At 33.6% G+C, this 16,878-nt stretch overlaps 1 protein-coding gene across 1 annotated transcript in view; it reads left to right on the top strand.

The window, feature by feature from the left end:
* Window positions 1–1,510: 1,510 nt before the first annotated feature.
* LOC113497756 (tRNA dimethylallyltransferase) overlaps window positions 1,511–16,878 on the top strand; it is a 205,803-nt gene continuing 190,435 nt past the window's right edge. Inside the window, exon 1 of the mRNA XM_026877461.1 lies at window positions 1,511–1,686. Within this exon, the coding sequence (XP_026733262.1) occupies window positions 1,549–1,686 (138 nt within the window). The 5' untranslated portion in view covers window positions 1,511–1,548. The remainder of the gene's footprint in view (window positions 1,687–16,878) is intronic.

The following is a 16,878-nucleotide window of genomic DNA, read 5'->3' as shown; positions in this document are numbered from 1 at the left end:
ATCGTCAGTCAATAAAAACTTCATTTTCAAGTAATAGTATGAATAAATAAGGCATTTGAAACATTAGAGTCTAGACACGTAAAAACACAAGTTATTAAATATAACACATTAAATTAGACTATTGATAATCCAAGCCAATCCAATTGGAATATTGATAGATACTTAGTTAATAGTAATACAATTAAACTTCTAAAAGTCAAATCTGCCTACATACAAGGCTAAAACTTTAAACCTTCAGGTTGTGTGGACATTCTACTAGGCCTCTGCAGACCCCGTTGAGGTGAAGTGGCAAATTAGACGAGATCTTCTCATAAAAGTTATCTACGGCCAACAGAGTCTGCCTTCATTTATTTTAGCAGCGATCTACTTTTTTATTACTATGCCTAAAGTCCTGAGAGACGGAAACCTATTCAGATAGATACTCTTCAAGATACTAGAGGACTTCGGTGCTAGAAAGCAGAAACTCAGCAGAAGTGACGATTAAAGCTTCTAAAGGCTCGGCCCACTGTAGTAGTCTTCACTTCAGAACGACAAACAAACAAACATGTATAAATAATCTGCCATCATTCCTAGCGACCTATTAGGCCGGTAATGTAAATTATGGTAAGTGAAGTACTTAGGTCGGTACACTAAAAATAAGTGAAATAAGAAGTAATACAAATGTTGATTATACTAATATTTAGGTAAGTGTAAATCGATTGTCATGGTGACGTGTGGATAACCGAGTTATACGCCACACATTGGTAGAGGCTTCCCAAAAGTTCGTAAAAGTACTGTTTTTAACCTAAGAAAACAAACAAAACATTGTGTGTCAGTAATTTATAAAGAAAAAAATGAAATGGAACCCATAATATGTCGCAAGTAACTAGTATCACGTTCAGGTTGTTCAAGAGATTAAACAGACTGGTGGTTAAGCTGCTTACAGTTATTAGGTTCTCTAGTTGACTCAGATAGGGGAAAGTTAAGTCCAGGAAATATCATTTGCAACGACAACCAACTCGAATCAGTGTAAATGATATTTCCTATGTCTACCTACATAAAAAGGTGAGAACTAGGAAAGGAATGGCGGTGTACTTAAAGTCTTAAGTTTTAAGTGATACGCGAGACAATATTATGCTAATACTGTGGCTAGCGAATTGACGTCAGGTCAACATCGTCATTAGTGAACTGTAGGGTACCTACTTAAGTTACAAAACATGTACCTACTTTATGCGTTTGTTGATAGAAAGAAGAAAGTCCACATTGCGCAATAAATATTAACATTAAATTATCTACTTACGGTATGACAAGGAAACTATTTTCTCAGAGCTGTTATTCATAAAGATACCGCAAATAGTGTGTAAGTTGATAAACAATGTATATGGATAAATAAATAAACAATGTCATCACGATTAGTTGGTACTTTCCAAATGTAAATAGATATTTCTATAAATAACATTAATTTCTTATCACTCTGGCTGTTAATGTTATTCCAATGCTTTGCACGAAGTCGGATGCAAATGTCAAAACTTAATAACAATAGTGAAGTTCGCGCGAGCCGCTGTAACGATGGCTCTTCGTGCTGTGATGTCTTCTAAAGTTCCTATGGTGATAATTTTAGGTGCAACAGGTACGGGGAAGACTAAGTTAAGTGTGGAATTAGCACAAAAGTTCGGTACGGAGATCATCAGCGCAGATTCTATGCAGGTTTGTTGGAAAAACTCGACTGAATGGTGATATTGTAACCTCAAAAGTTCGTTATGTATTTTCTTGGTTATTGTTCGAAAATCTGGTACAATTTCTTATTTACATACACGAGGAGTCTTATTAGATCTGAATTGGCAACTGTTATTTTGATTTTAATTATTTTTAAAAGTTATTTTGTACTAAAAATATTCTAACCTAAATACAAAAACAAAGCGGTTTAACATGGTTATCTAACAAGTTAGGTTTATAATGGCTAGCGTTCAATATTGAGGTCATGTTTATTAATTACCACTATGTAACTTTGCAATAATCTCCTTTTATTGCACAGTACAGTCTTTTCTTAGTAGATTTTTCCACACAAAAAATGAGATCACTCCGTTAAATTATATAAGAAATATATGCTGTAAGTACTAAATAGTAATATAGTGTTAGTTATTTATGTCTATAAGTGATATTCATTTTGAATTATCGATTATAGATAAAAATAATACTTACACATTAAAATATGAATTTAAATCAAACAAGCGTTACTGAGGAACAAAGCGTACATTTTGCATTTCAGCAACATCCAGCTTTTCTATAACATTTAGAATTAAAATTGACTGATTCAGTTCACAATATGACTTGGTTTTATGAAATGAAACATATAGAAGCTTCTAAAAGTAACTATTCCAATAACCTATTCATATTATATAAGAAACTAGCTGTTGCCCGCGACTTCATCCCCGTGGGTAGAAGATATAAGTTATGATTTATACCTGACCTGTTTTTTTTCACATTTTCCATGATATCTTCGCTCCTATTAGTCGCAGCGAAATGGTTTATAGCCTAAAGCCTTCCTCGATGAATGGTCTATTCAACACAAAAATATTTTTTCAATTTGGACCTGTAGTTCCTGAGATTAGCGCGTTCAAACAAACAAACAAACTCTTCAGCTTTATATATTAGTATATATAGATATAGTTTTTTAAGAGCCGAATTCCTAATCCAGTTAATTGCACATATTTTTAATACTGCTGTTTTGGTATCTTGACTCTGTTAGGAATTCTTCATATTTCAAGTGATATCATATAATTAGAAACCAGTGTTTTCTAAACCTTGTACAAGTCTTCATCTAGTTAGAATTTTGCGGCATAGTTTAATAATATTTGAATGTATAAAGTGCAATTTAATTTACACAAGCATCTTAACTTTGGTCAAATACTTCCTAAGCTTCAAATATGTACTAGGCAGTAATAAAAGTTCTTCAATTTAATTTACAGATCAATATTTGGTAATAATGATCATAATTGAAGGTATAGCGGTGAAAACCCATGCGTACTTATTTATGCTCCTCAGGAAAACTAATATTATAAAACCTCTTTCATGCAAAAAGCACTGAATGGATTTAGACGAAACTTGGAATGCAGATACTACAGATAGTTTATAACCAGGATTTGTAGCAGGAGGGCCAGCGGGCAATAATGAGAAAAAAAATCTTAAAACTTTAATTACATAATCAACTCACAGATATGAAACTCAATTTATTGCCCAAAATTGTGATCTAATAAGGTTTTAGTCATGCATAGTTTTACTGGAAAATGTGTTGCTATTTTTTAAACACGCTTTTTCTTATAAGAAACATTAGGAACATTGTTGTTAAAAAAACTTGCTTCAATATATTCCTTTATTTCTGATTAGAAAAAATGATTCTAGGCTTTTATCAGGACCTTATTGGATTTGGGTTTTTTATTAGAGGGAGTTGAAATTTCTTACCACCACATTAAAAGTATTGTTATTGCGGGTGTAGAAGAGAGATGCCGTTCTACGCTGCGTATAGCGCTGTCACACTTCCACGACCATATTAATTTTGTGAAGTTAACAAATATACGCATATTCTTTCGCCTTAATAATGTAAGTGCGACGTATTAACAAATTTTTAACATATTCGTTTTGTAATAAATGAATGTTGTTAGGTAATCATTGAGAATAATTTTATTATTATCATTAATGGACTGAAACTGGTGGGTCTATAAAAAATCCATTTTATTCACTTCGGTAGATATCAAGATTTTTTCTAAAAAAACTTCTGACACTAGAAAGTGTGAAGCAATTAATCAATTTATTGATTAACTACCCGCACTGACCCGGTCAACGCAGTAATTACTCCAAAACTCACAAATAAAACAATGAAAAATAGATTTCATGCAATTATTCATAGTAACAAGTTTATTTATAAATTGCTTGTAATTATTTTAGCGTTCTGTTGGAAACGCCTAGAACAAAATAGGTTTGCAAAAACTAGATTTCAACAATGGGGCGTAGCAGTGAATCATTCTTGGGCACTCGACCTCTATTATAGAACTGCAACGTAAACGATACCCATTTCCTGATATTATTTGAAACTTTCATATTGGTGCAGCCAAAGTGTAGTGAATGTGTGTAATATTAGACTAAAAATCTAGTCTATTTGAAATCAATTTCCTTTACATGGCGGCTCGAAATCGTTGCTGAGGATACCTGTCGTGTTATTAAAAATATCTAGTCCAGCGTAATGTAATAAAGGTCAGTGTTGGTCACTTTCCACGTAGGTATAAAATTACTAATAAAAAAGATTTTGATTTGTGGACAGATGTGTAATCGGGGCCCGAGGCGGTATCAATTTGCAAATGGCGGTGGACACCTGAAATTATTTTATGTTGGCAGCACTGTTTTTTATGCGGGCCCGGCTGACGTGCGTTTCGTTGCTCCAGGCTGTAACAATCAAATGCAGAAATAAAAATACAATGTATAATTATTTTACGACCATTATAATCTATAATTTATATCCATTTGATTAGGTTTAACCTTTCTCAGAATTTATTTGCGAAGTAGCTATGATTATGATCATAGAGGATTAGAGAAACTTGTTACAATGTGGTTTGAATCACTAAATGATGTCTTTCGTTGTTGCTATGTAACTGCTTATTACTTGCAAGATTTTTTTAAATAATGATTATCGAGGTTACGTTAATAGAAAGAAAACTACATTTTAAAACAAAAGACCGTTGTAGATTTCCATTCAAGTCGCTTGAAAATTTTGAGGTCTTAGAATACAATAATAACAACATAAATACTCATACAATTCTACGTTACCTTAGCCTTTGCCAACAAATTTAAAATCGATATCTATTCCTTTTTTTGTTTTTTTTTGAGTCTACTGGACCTACGCTCCTCCCGAGTCTTATCTCGCGTATAATCTCTACTCTATGGTACAGGAGAGGACTCTATTTAAACTCCCCCATTTTAATTTCAGGCTTCATTTACTCATAAACTTGTTGAATTATTGCTAAGCTTCCCGCTTTCCCGACAACTTCGTTACGTCTTTGAATCTTCTTAATGTGTTTTAATCATATTTTTTATCGTTAATTACGGAGTATTGTGTGTGAATAATTGAATTACGAAAACTGTTTTAAGGTTTGTTATGGTTACCTTTATCATTAATTGTACCATTTTAAGATCAAACTTACTTCTGCTATGAAGACATAATACAAGGCCTACATGTCTCTATCTATTACATAACTTACCTCGTTACTTAGTCTGCACATAACTGTAAATTATTGCCTGCCTAAACGGTACAAGTAGGAGGCTAAAACAAAAACATACAATCTACTAAAACAAGATAAATATCAGGCTTACGCTAATATGAACCCCTAGGCACGCCACTCAACTGACAGATGGCCATACGCCAATAAGTGGGCGAAAATAATTTATTACCATCATTTAAAAACACGAACTAAGTGTATAACGTCAAAATTGATACTTGTCTATGGTTCAAACAGTTTTTTATGACTCAGTTTTGGCAAAGGCATTCCTATATTTTATTCTGTATTCCAAAGTATTTTGTATTCCACTCTTAAAAAAAAAACAGGTTCGGCAACTTAAAAATTAAATAGGATACATTTGGTTGGGGTTTTAAAAATATGTATGTCGTGCAATTGGTTGCACTACTTGCAGTTTGCAGTGCAGAGTAATACCCGCATTGCACTCAAGTAAGTCCGATCTGAGTTATGTAACCCACGCCTTGTCGTGTAGCCTTCGCGCAGGTCGCTGTCGTTATAGTATATGCAAGATAATCAGATCAACAAAAATCTTAGTTGTTTTGTTAAATTCAAGCTGATCTGAAATATTCTGAATAGTTCACTGACCAGAGAATGTGCGTGTTTAAAGACATAATTACGAAATCAGTTGTTTGTGCAAAATATAGAATTGCATAATTTTGTTAATATGAATACAAATTTAATTGCGCATACTACAGTATAAGTAAATTATAGGCAAAAAATATGTAAGGGCAAAAATAAATTTAAGAAGAAACTGTTTTGGGACAAAAACTTTTGTATTATAGAAAGTAAAAGTATTAATGAAAGTATTTGAAATATTTTTACGGAGTCAGCTGATGCATTTCACCTTAAAAAAACAAAAACAGTCATTACTCATTAGTATAATATTTTCAGTGTTGTGCGTATTGTCACGTGTATCATTCGGTACTGTTTGGGCACAATAACCCCGCTAGACATAATTCAAACAACACGGATAGCTCTTCCCAATTTACGTCTAGGCACAAACTCGACGCATTAGCGACATCTCGCTAGATTTGTGTAACTACACTAGTTAAAATCTGACGGACGGTTTGTTTCAATTTTTCCCTTTATGTTAACTGTATTTTGGTTTTATGAAGATCGGTAAAAACGGCGAGTAGAAATAAAATGGAGCTCGTCTTAGCTACTATAATAGCATTCGTTATTCGATTCCATAACTAGTCCATTAAAATTTTAAAAAGTGATAACGTTATTTTACATACTTTGTTCTTATCAGGAATTCCACACATCTCATAATCTTTTTTAAAAATCACCCACTTCGAAGTAGTTGCCTCAAATTGCAATTAAGATCGTCATTCCAAACCGATACGACTAACTTATTAGACAGTTCTCATTCCACATCTCCCTCCTGTTCTAACCCTATATAATTTAGAGTGAAATTATTAACATCACTTTTGCGAAAAAAGTGATTATTTTTAATTAGGGTAGCTTTAATCCTGGGATTATCATCGTTGCACGCATTCTGCTTTCCCCTGTACGATTAAAGAGCAAAAATATGGCTGACAATTATTTCGATATATTTATGTTTGACTCTGATCCCTCTCATGTTTTAATAAAAGCCCATACATTTTGATAAAATTATAAAAAAAAGATCTTCTGACAACATTATTTCCAATTGATCTTATAATAGGTATGAATTAAATGATTGAACTAATTTATTGCCAGAAATTTAAGAAGGATTATGTCATGGTTTGAGTTAAAATCGCTCCATTCACATAGTTTGGCACTTGCAAGTGCTCCAATAAAAGGGTTTTGTGCTAATTAATCAATGTTTGTTCCAATTCGAACAATTAACATTCTGACTAGTTTGTCAGAAAGTGTTTCTTTTTCCTTTATGGATGCGTAGGCACAGTTTGTATTAAATTAATCAGAGTACAAACATTCCATCGTCTTAATGCTCAACTCAAGGACGCAGATTTTATGGTGGATCTAATTATATAATGAACATAAAATCAAATTCTAAAATTTTCCTACAATACAGGTTTTATTCGGTGTTAATGGTTACGTAATGTAGCATCCGATTACCGACCTAATTCTAGAAGTGTTATGATATTTGGTGTACATAAGGCAGGTAAATACATCTGTGAATTTGCCACATACACATAATTTTCGGCAAGGCGTTCGCCTGTTCGTGTTTGCATTCCGGTGAGTTCGACGGCTCGCTCAAGGCCACCGGCGCGGTATTTTCCGCCACCCTGCAGTGCCTCCATACACCTATCAAACTGAGAACTGACCACTTTGATGTGTCCTTTGACACCTTAAGGACCTTATCCTGATTTAAAAATGTCAAGGAAAGTTTCAAAATGTTTGGAATTGTTTTTTGTTTCCATGGTAATGGATTGACAACTCCGACGTCCATAATAATAAATGTATTGTGTTGTTATGTTTTGTTTTCAATTTAAAATTGGCTTTAAACTGTTTTAGTCACAACAAGTGCTTAATATTCATGGTCTATAAACTATATAATATCCCTAAATTTATTTGTGTGTCTCATCGACATTTCAGAAATAGACGCTTAAATTGAAAGCTCAAGACATGTTAAAAAGTTAAATTTGACGTTAAATTAATCTTAAAAGAAAATGTAAAGAAAACCAGTATCTTCGTTTAAAACCTTACGTACGTGGGAGAAACCGCCTCGACGGATAACGTCGCTCTTGAGACTGTTTCGATAAAATACGAAGACATTCCCAAATCGGAGTCACCCTTAATCTCGAGTATTTCATCCAGGTATGCTCGTTGTATGTCCCGGCACAGTTTATATTGCGTCGTTGTGTACGCATTAAATAACCTGCGTAGCATAATCCCAAGGTATTCTATTTCTGATGTTGTATTTTGACCCGTTTTCAAGTCTGCAATACAGTTAGCCGTTCGTATGTTTGCAAATAGAATTTTGGGAGCGTGTTTTAAGGAGTTCTCGTTGAAAGATGGATTGGTTGGTAATAGGCGTGTTAATACACGCAGACCTCTGCAGGTGGTGGCCTTCGGAGGTATAGCGGGTACCTTGGAAGGTGTTAACCTTCGTAACCAGCTACTCTTTTTATGAATGGCCGTGCTTCGAAACATACGTTTTTCTCGGTGTTCTTAAAATTCGATTTATTAACCGTGTCGTTTTAATTGCTCTTTTTGCTCGTACGTGATATCCGCTTCGGTTGAATAACCGTTTCCCTCACGATAACCAATTAGAGTTCAGGTAAGGTTTCATGCCCACAATTTGCCTTTAAGGCCGAAAACTGGAAAATCCGAAGGGTATTAGATAGTTCAACGCCAACACTATCATATTCCCTTCGAATATTCCTTATTATATTCAAGGCAATGTTAATATACTAGTTAGCTACGTTATACGCAAAAACTTGCTGTCAAAAGTAACTTTATAATAATAAACTTACAATAGTTGTCATAGTGCCTCAAGTCTACACTTCAACAGAGTATCGAAACGATCGATAAAAAATTCAATCTATTGTATTATACATCAATTTTCGAGCGCCTACTGTATACATTTTAACATTAATCGCAACGTATGTAACCTTAACCTTATGTATGTAAATGACCGGTCAATCTGCGTCGCATTTTTGGAAAGCTAATATTGTCATGTATTTGACACGCTCGTTTAGCCAGTGACATCATGGATACGCCCATGCTTAGTGCCGCAGCTGACGATACGTCCAAACTGACAGTTCACATGGATTCCTTTGAACATTCGAATCAAGAATACGAATTTGACGTTCCATGGACGTCAAGTCAGATTCCGATTTTGATCTTGCTTCTAATTTCAAATTCTTTCGTTATTTTTTAAATTCTAACGTCATTTCGTTGATTCGAAGGCTCGTCCATAGCCATCTTTATGAATCTCATGATTCATATGATATGTGATCCATGCTGCAATCAAATAAATAAAAGTAACAGCTGTAGTGTTTATTACAATGATTGGACATGATTAATAGTGGCCGTGACTGTGATGGAAATAGGTTTTGCTAGAATACAAATATAACGTGATGTCGCGTTTTAATTTGAATTAGAAATTTAGATTAGGTAATTATACTTCTCACGTTTTTATCTAATACGTTTCGGTCGTTTGTGTTTTACCTACAGGTTTATTTTCTTTATAAGAAATCAGCTGTTTTTATTCAATTAAAGTTTTGCGACGTAGTTTCTTTATTACGTATTAAACTCTGTTGTCTGAGATTCCATCCATACAAATTATAATGTATGCTACATTGATGTTTATATTGCATTAGGTTGTCTATTCTGTGATTTAATGAGAAAAGAATTTTTAGTACACATTTAAACTGCAAAAACATTAAAATGTTTTCCTCTATATTTTTATAGGACCAATAATTTATATACTTATGCAAAGATATTACAAATTGTCAATATTTTTTTTCATAAAATATTGACCTGGAAAAGTACAGCTAAACATCAGTAACTTTATCTATAATAGACTTTAAATAAACACGGTAATGTGTGAACCATTTGGCTATTGTGTTAGGGCCACGAGTGGGCAACGCGTGGCTATTATTGTACTATCGTTAACAGTGGGCAACGATGATTCCTGCCAAACGTCTTCGTCCAAAAGTTTTGTCCATGTTACAATTCTATTTATACTATTCGTAAACTTTGTGTTTATAAATAGAAAATTAAATTAAAATAATCTGATGGACTTGCTGGCTATCATGAGGATTACGGAGAAGGCGTGTGAACTTATTGGAGACAATAACTGCTGCGATATAAATGACATATCGATTGAAAAATTTAAACGAGGCTCTCCAAATTTTTGTGGAATTACATAAATGCGAACTTTACTTAAATTTAAAGTCATTATATTGGTAAATACCGTATTTATAAGGCACCGCTGTTTGTTTACCAGGCTATATCACATGAACCGTGATAGTTGGACAGTTGAAATTTTGACAGTTCATGAACGACAAATTCTCAAAATAAACAAAAGCAACGGTTGTTGACTTATTTTCTATTCATCTAATTTTATTTTATAATCTGTGAAATTCGACGACAACATTGCCAATTAATTTAGTCTGGCGTATGTAAAGTTTTACCACTTTTAATGTCCCATTTCACGCATAAACCTATCTAGTTCTGTTTAATCTCCGTCTAAATATAAAATCTTGCCATCTTTGTAGACCTAGAAAAAAAATCTTGGCATCGGCGGAAGCAGGTTGACATGACTTACTAATTATTCAGTCACACGAACTCAAAGACGGACAAATTATTAACTCTTAACTTCATAGGAATGTTCTGTGTTAGTAATTTTAGATACAAATCGGATAACAGTATTTCGGTTAATCAGATTTTCATAGGATCTGGCTGACACGTGCCCACGCGCGGTGTTTTCGGGTTAATAGGCTACTCTCCCAAAGAATTTAGTTTCTGAGATCATCCCGTACAACAGCCGAAAGTAAAATTTTACTCTGGATTTTTTTTTGAAATTTTTGCTGCTTTCGAAAACTTGACTAAAATTAGATCTTGTTTAATTTGGATATTTTTAACGTAATTATTATATTGTTATTTTATTTCGGGATAACAAACAGTAGCATAATCTTATGATATAATCTTCTAGGGTCGTAATATTGTTTACATAGACATCTCTCCGTTCGCAATTCAAAACAGATGATGAAACTGGGTTTTGTCTAATTAATTGCCTCCAGAATCAATTACTCAGTTGAATATTTTAATTTTCTTTTATCGCGTGATTTGAATATTTTTTGCCTAATTTGCTAAAAGGGATTTTTATACTCTTTTGATTTAAATGCTTTTCTCAGAATTACTAACATATTTTATCCACTTAAAGGTCCTTTTATGAGAATATTCGCTAATTTTTTTGGTTTGTTAATCTTCTATCTGTTTTAATAGGCTCTTTAATGTTTTATCCGAATTATCCATATGTATAAAGAATATTAAATGTAACCAACTTTCAAAATTAATTTAACTGCTTTGATAACTTTATTACTGAATTTTAAGTTTTATTCGTAGAAGACGTTAAATATTTATTTTATTCGTATCAAAGGCTTTTTTGCTGTTTCTAGCTGTGATTAAAAACTTTTAGATGTATCTTATATCTTGACTTCTAAAAAAAGTATTTTATTTTTAAATATTTTAATGATTATTTTATTAAGCTACTAATTTTTTTTTAAACCACTGCCCAAAATGGATTTCTATTTGTTTATTAATGATCAATGCTTGCGGGATTCTTCATATCACCAAAACTTTAGTATCTCGAATTAGATTTTTGGAAGTAAATATCCTCTACTGCATAGGCCAAGTTACCACCTAAAATACTCCATCTTCGAGTTTTCGTCATTTAGCCTAACTTCGCTATATTTCTGCTTATTGGTTATGGTGAGTGACGGAGTTTATTACCACTTATATAAGTCAACAATACCTAGTAAACAACACGGAATTGCATAATTCCTATAAATAACATTTAATAATCGTGAAACTATTATCTACTGTACTTGTTGTGATATTGTCATCTTAAATGGATATGTGAGATTGTCATAAGCGGGCGTTGTACGGCGTCTTCAAATTGTTTTATAACCCTTATTCAATTACTCATATTCTGATTTATAGCAAGTTTATTTATACAATTTCTTCGGCGGTCAACTGAAATATTCCTCTTTTCCTCCTTCTCCTCGGATGGGAAATCATCATATGACACCTTCTGCTTTGTGTTAACAGACTCGTTCAAACCCCGCTGCCGCGGCAGAAACTGAAATTAATCCTGCACTGGTATTAAGTATCTTGCATAAGTAATAACAAAATGTTCACGACTATTGCTATCAAAGTGATACATTGTATTACGATACATTTTTAAGTGAACATTGATTTGGACCGTTGTTCAAATTCATAGTGAAGCTATTGCAATTGTGGAAGAGGGACATCGCACTACACATTGTAGAGAGCTGTCTCTCTTACACTCCGCCCTATGATAATCTGTAGTGAAGTGCAATTTGGGACTCATATATTTTTTAAATGTATTCCGTTTAGCTACCGGTCCTACTCAGTTGCTGTTGTTTTTTCTCAGCTGCAGCATACCTCTTGCTGTGGAAGGTAGTGGAAAATATTTTTTCCACTCCTCCTATTTACTTCTTTTGATTAATTTCGATGCGGGTTCCAATGCAGAAAATCATTTTCCTGAGATCCTTCGCTGGTTATCATTGTTGATCCTGGTTTACAGGAGTTGCAAGGATGTGTTTCGGGCGGGAAATTCCCCGGATAAGGATAGCAATACTCAAATTAAATTTTCTTGTACATAATATTCAGAAATCTTTCTTCCATACTGCAGTTTAGTTTACATAGGCTGGGAACTGACTATAGTTATCCGATTTTTATCGGTTTTACGACCAGAGTTATATGAAGTGGAACGTGTAGTGGTCTTAAAGATTTTATCATAGCTAAAGAAACACACGCTGAAATGTACTTTTTATCGTAAATTAGCCGACGTAAATTATGACATAAAAGTTTTAATAAAAATAATCTTACCGATCACATCAAATTCTTATTTCTATTGATGGTAAAGTATGTGAATCTGAAGATTTCTTTAAAGATATCAGATCAATGGATGTTTAAAAATACATAGGTGTGTATAAAAGCAGTGATAGTGGTTAGACTGCTAAGTCAAAGGTCTCAGTTACGAATCCCAGCAAGCATTACTATTTTTTCGAATTCATGTGAGTATTGCAGAGTAATTATCACTTGCTGAAAACGATGATGTCTTAACCCACGTCTTTTATCAGCAATTATTTATTCTCCAACCATCTTATGCGGTAGTCGATCCATAAGGCGGGCAAAAGCAGTCGTTGGAGAATTAGCCATCAGGTATAAAAAAGTTTGAGTCGTCTGTCCGTAAGTGTAATAATGCCCGAAATCTATTATTTTCTTTTAAAACGAAATTTAAGTGAACAAGCTGAATATCGACCTAGTTTCCATGTACACTCTCGAACAGCTGAACAATTATAAATAACCCAATAAAACAAAAGTATTGTACACTCGTAGAAGAACAAAGACCAAAGGAAAATACCCAATTCCCAGTGTTACACGGAAAACCGTACTGTGTTAATTACATTTTAATTTAATTCATTTAATTTACAGATTGTATTGTCATGCAAGCGATGTACGCAATAATAAATGATTTACATGTCGCCATCTCTATACAATTGAACTTTAATTATGTTATATAAGGTCACACATACAGTAAGTAGCAGATTATCATAATTAGTTGCCCAAATCCGCCGGCGCCTATTGATAAATCGACATCATATTTGGAAAATGGCGCCTAGTTTTAATCGATGGCCGTTTTGGCAAGTAATGAAGATCGGCATTTGATAAATGTTTATAAGCATGAATGGGTATACTTTTCCTAAGTTTGCCTAAACTTTATTGTACGGTTTTAATAATTGGACCAAAATGAGGCCTCTGTTCGAAATTTTGGGACAATGATGGGCCAACAAAAATAATGACAGTACTTATCCTATTATCAGCGTGACTGTGTAGTTGCGTTTCGAATTTGACGAGTCATGATAAATCTCTAAAGTTCTTATCTTCAAATAACTGACAATCTTATTAATGGCCCAGTTAAGACATCTATCTACACATGAAAGAGTCACCACTATCCTTCATTCTACTTCTTAATTAAGGTTATCGACAATGTGTTCAGTTTGCCCAAGCGCAAAGTGTCCTCCCATAATATTTGCAACAGCCATATTTCAAAACCCGGAAACTCGAAAGTATTTGACAACTGTAAATATTTCGCTTGTGTTGTGCTCCCATATCTTATCAAAATTAATTCAGTGTAACGGCCTACTGTTGTCGCAGCGCCGTAAACCTTTTGTTAAACTTACATTAATCTATGAGTACCGTACATCTAAACACACTTATTAATTTTAATAACGACAAATTTATGTAAAAAGTTGGCCATGTTTACTCAACTGAAATGTCGGAGGCACGAATGAGGCTACGCTAATTAACTGTAATAAAATACCAAAAGGAACAGCTGATTTGTTCAATAGGTTACCGTGAAACCAAAGCATAACAAACTAATCTCTAATCTACGCGATACTATCCATATGATACTACAGTAGGTATAATCCTTTTTTGGCGGTGTAGACCGAGTGCGATGCCCAAAACAGGTAATACGATATTTTGTCAAATTCTTTGTATCGTCCTGCCGACTGCGACCTTCAACATTCGCCAGCAGACTGTTTAACATTAAACAAAGACTGCGCAAAAACGTGGTACGCGGGCGAAGTAAAACACAACAGGTACAGGTGAGTCCGAAGGCCCCCCAAAACAGTCTCTAGGCGGAATGTTTCGCGAGTTAGCGATCGCGACATGACATCATGTGCCACTGACCCAGCGAGGCCGCCGATTCTATTAGATTACACTATTCGACGTCGCGCTCGCTCGAGCCATTGATCTTGCCATGTTCTCGACTCCACTGTTCTTGCATTTCAATTGGCCGATCACGTTTTTTTGGAAATAAACAAATTGGTAGTCTGTCTCGCCGCGATAATTCTTTTGATCTAATGCCTGGGAAATATGGAAACGGTGTTACTGATCGATGTTATGACATCGTCGTACATATCTAATATGATAAATTTTACTTTCAATATTTTGTTTTTAAAGTAAATAACACAAACGTTGATTTCTAGAGTCCGTAAATATTCAAAGAAATTCAGATTTCCTATTGGCCTGTATTTTATTGTTCACGACAAACACGTATTTTCGCGAAGTTTTTTCAAAGGACAAATACTGGTACGTGCCAAAGTTTGCCTTTTTCCGCAGTCCTTATTAAATATTGAATTATTTAACTTAACAAAATAAGGAAAATCAATATATTGCGTGTTGATAATAAGTGTTCGCTGTGTTTATCCTGCGTTAAGTCATCGTAAAGATTTCATGAATGAGATGTTATGGACTTGAGTCAATCTTACGAGAAGGTACCCAACAAATAGGTGCTTAATAAGGTTAAGTAATTAACAAGATATGTTACTAATATAACGGCTTGTTATCATTAAGGACGTGATAGTAAAAGACCTGTTAGAATTATTTCTGTTTTGGACTGAAACGGTCAAAATAAATTAAGATTCCCTACCGACTTATTAAGGGTTCCATATTAGGGCCAGTGTAAAAATTAACCGTTACCTCCATAAGTAACTTTCAATATGATTATTTTGACTGTATTTGAACCTACCCAGTATTTATTATCTTTCTGTAAGGTAAGTTAATAACGTACCTCTAGATGTAATGAAGGGCCACTTAGTTACATCCACAAATTATTGCAACTTGTACACATTTATTTATGACGGCAATTATAATTAATTTAAGGCCCTTACGCATTTTAAGCAATACTTCCGGAGTGAAGATTTTTTAAGGCATACGTTAAGAGACGATGACAAGATTACAAATGAGACTATTATAAGCTAGATCCCATCATTTAATTTATTTGAGAATTTAACAATTATACCCGACTGACTGTATCGTTGTATAAAAAGTTTTTGAATACGGAAACGGTTTCGTAACACAATTTTCTAATAAAAAATATCACCTGAGTCAGGCCAAATTGGCACTGAACGATCCTAAAAATAGCCTCCATACATCGATGGCTGGACTGCCTACCGCCTAATTCAATAACTCTTATAGATAGTAATGGATACTTTATAAGTGCTAATAGCTTTAAAATCACTTTAGTTCCTCCCAGACAAGCTTTTTAGTCATGTTAAATTCTTTATTACTTTGTATCTAGGTTTTAGTTTAACAGTTACACTATTTCGCAGGTTTTCCTTATTGCCAATTGTCGTAGTATTTTATTTATTCACAGTTTTTGTACTCGATAGGACGACGACATTTGAGGTCATTCGCGTGTTCGAACGCTTGTTTTGACACGTGTAAAAAGTGTTAATAGAATTTAGATAAACATTTTGAGGAATCCTTACCGAATTGTATGAACAATTTAGCCTTATTGTCGGTCCTTTAATTTCATTATTAAATTCCCAGTGCTTAAACAAGCACAGCTCTTTATCATAACGTTTTGAAATATTTAAAATTTATTCGTTCATTGTTTGTTTGTTTGTTGTACTTGTAGGTCTGGAAAGATGGCTGTATTTTTTTTCGAGGCAAAAATAATGGTAATTTCTAACGTTGGTAAAAAGAACAATAGTTTTAAACAAATAATGGCAAATAAATCACTTTTATTTAAAAAATGCCGTTATGTTTGTAATTCTATTTCACATTAACTTAATTGTGTTTAAGCTTGGGAGTATCTCATGTTTCAATGGTAAATTTTATCAAACTGACGTAAATAGCAGTCAATATATCAAAAGCATTAGTCCTAGATTCCGCGGTTTTATCACAAGTCATATTTTAGATAATTATGTGTCTGAAATCCAACCATGACATCCTAAGTTCCCAAATATGTGAATAAAGAATCTCATTCAAATTTAAATTGTGACTTTCATGCAAGTGGTGACTGAGCATTATAAATTACACGATGGGTGAAGTTTTACATTTCAGTCTTTTCATTTTTTCATTCTGAACTCAATTTTTTATCTGCTCACACGGATAA

This window comes from Trichoplusia ni, chromosome 1 (genome assembly GCF_003590095.1).
Source record: "Trichoplusia ni isolate ovarian cell line Hi5 chromosome 1, tn1, whole genome shotgun sequence".
Taxonomy (NCBI): domain Eukaryota; kingdom Metazoa; phylum Arthropoda; class Insecta; order Lepidoptera; family Noctuidae; genus Trichoplusia; species Trichoplusia ni.
This window is presented reverse-complemented; position numbering and strand designations above follow the sequence as displayed.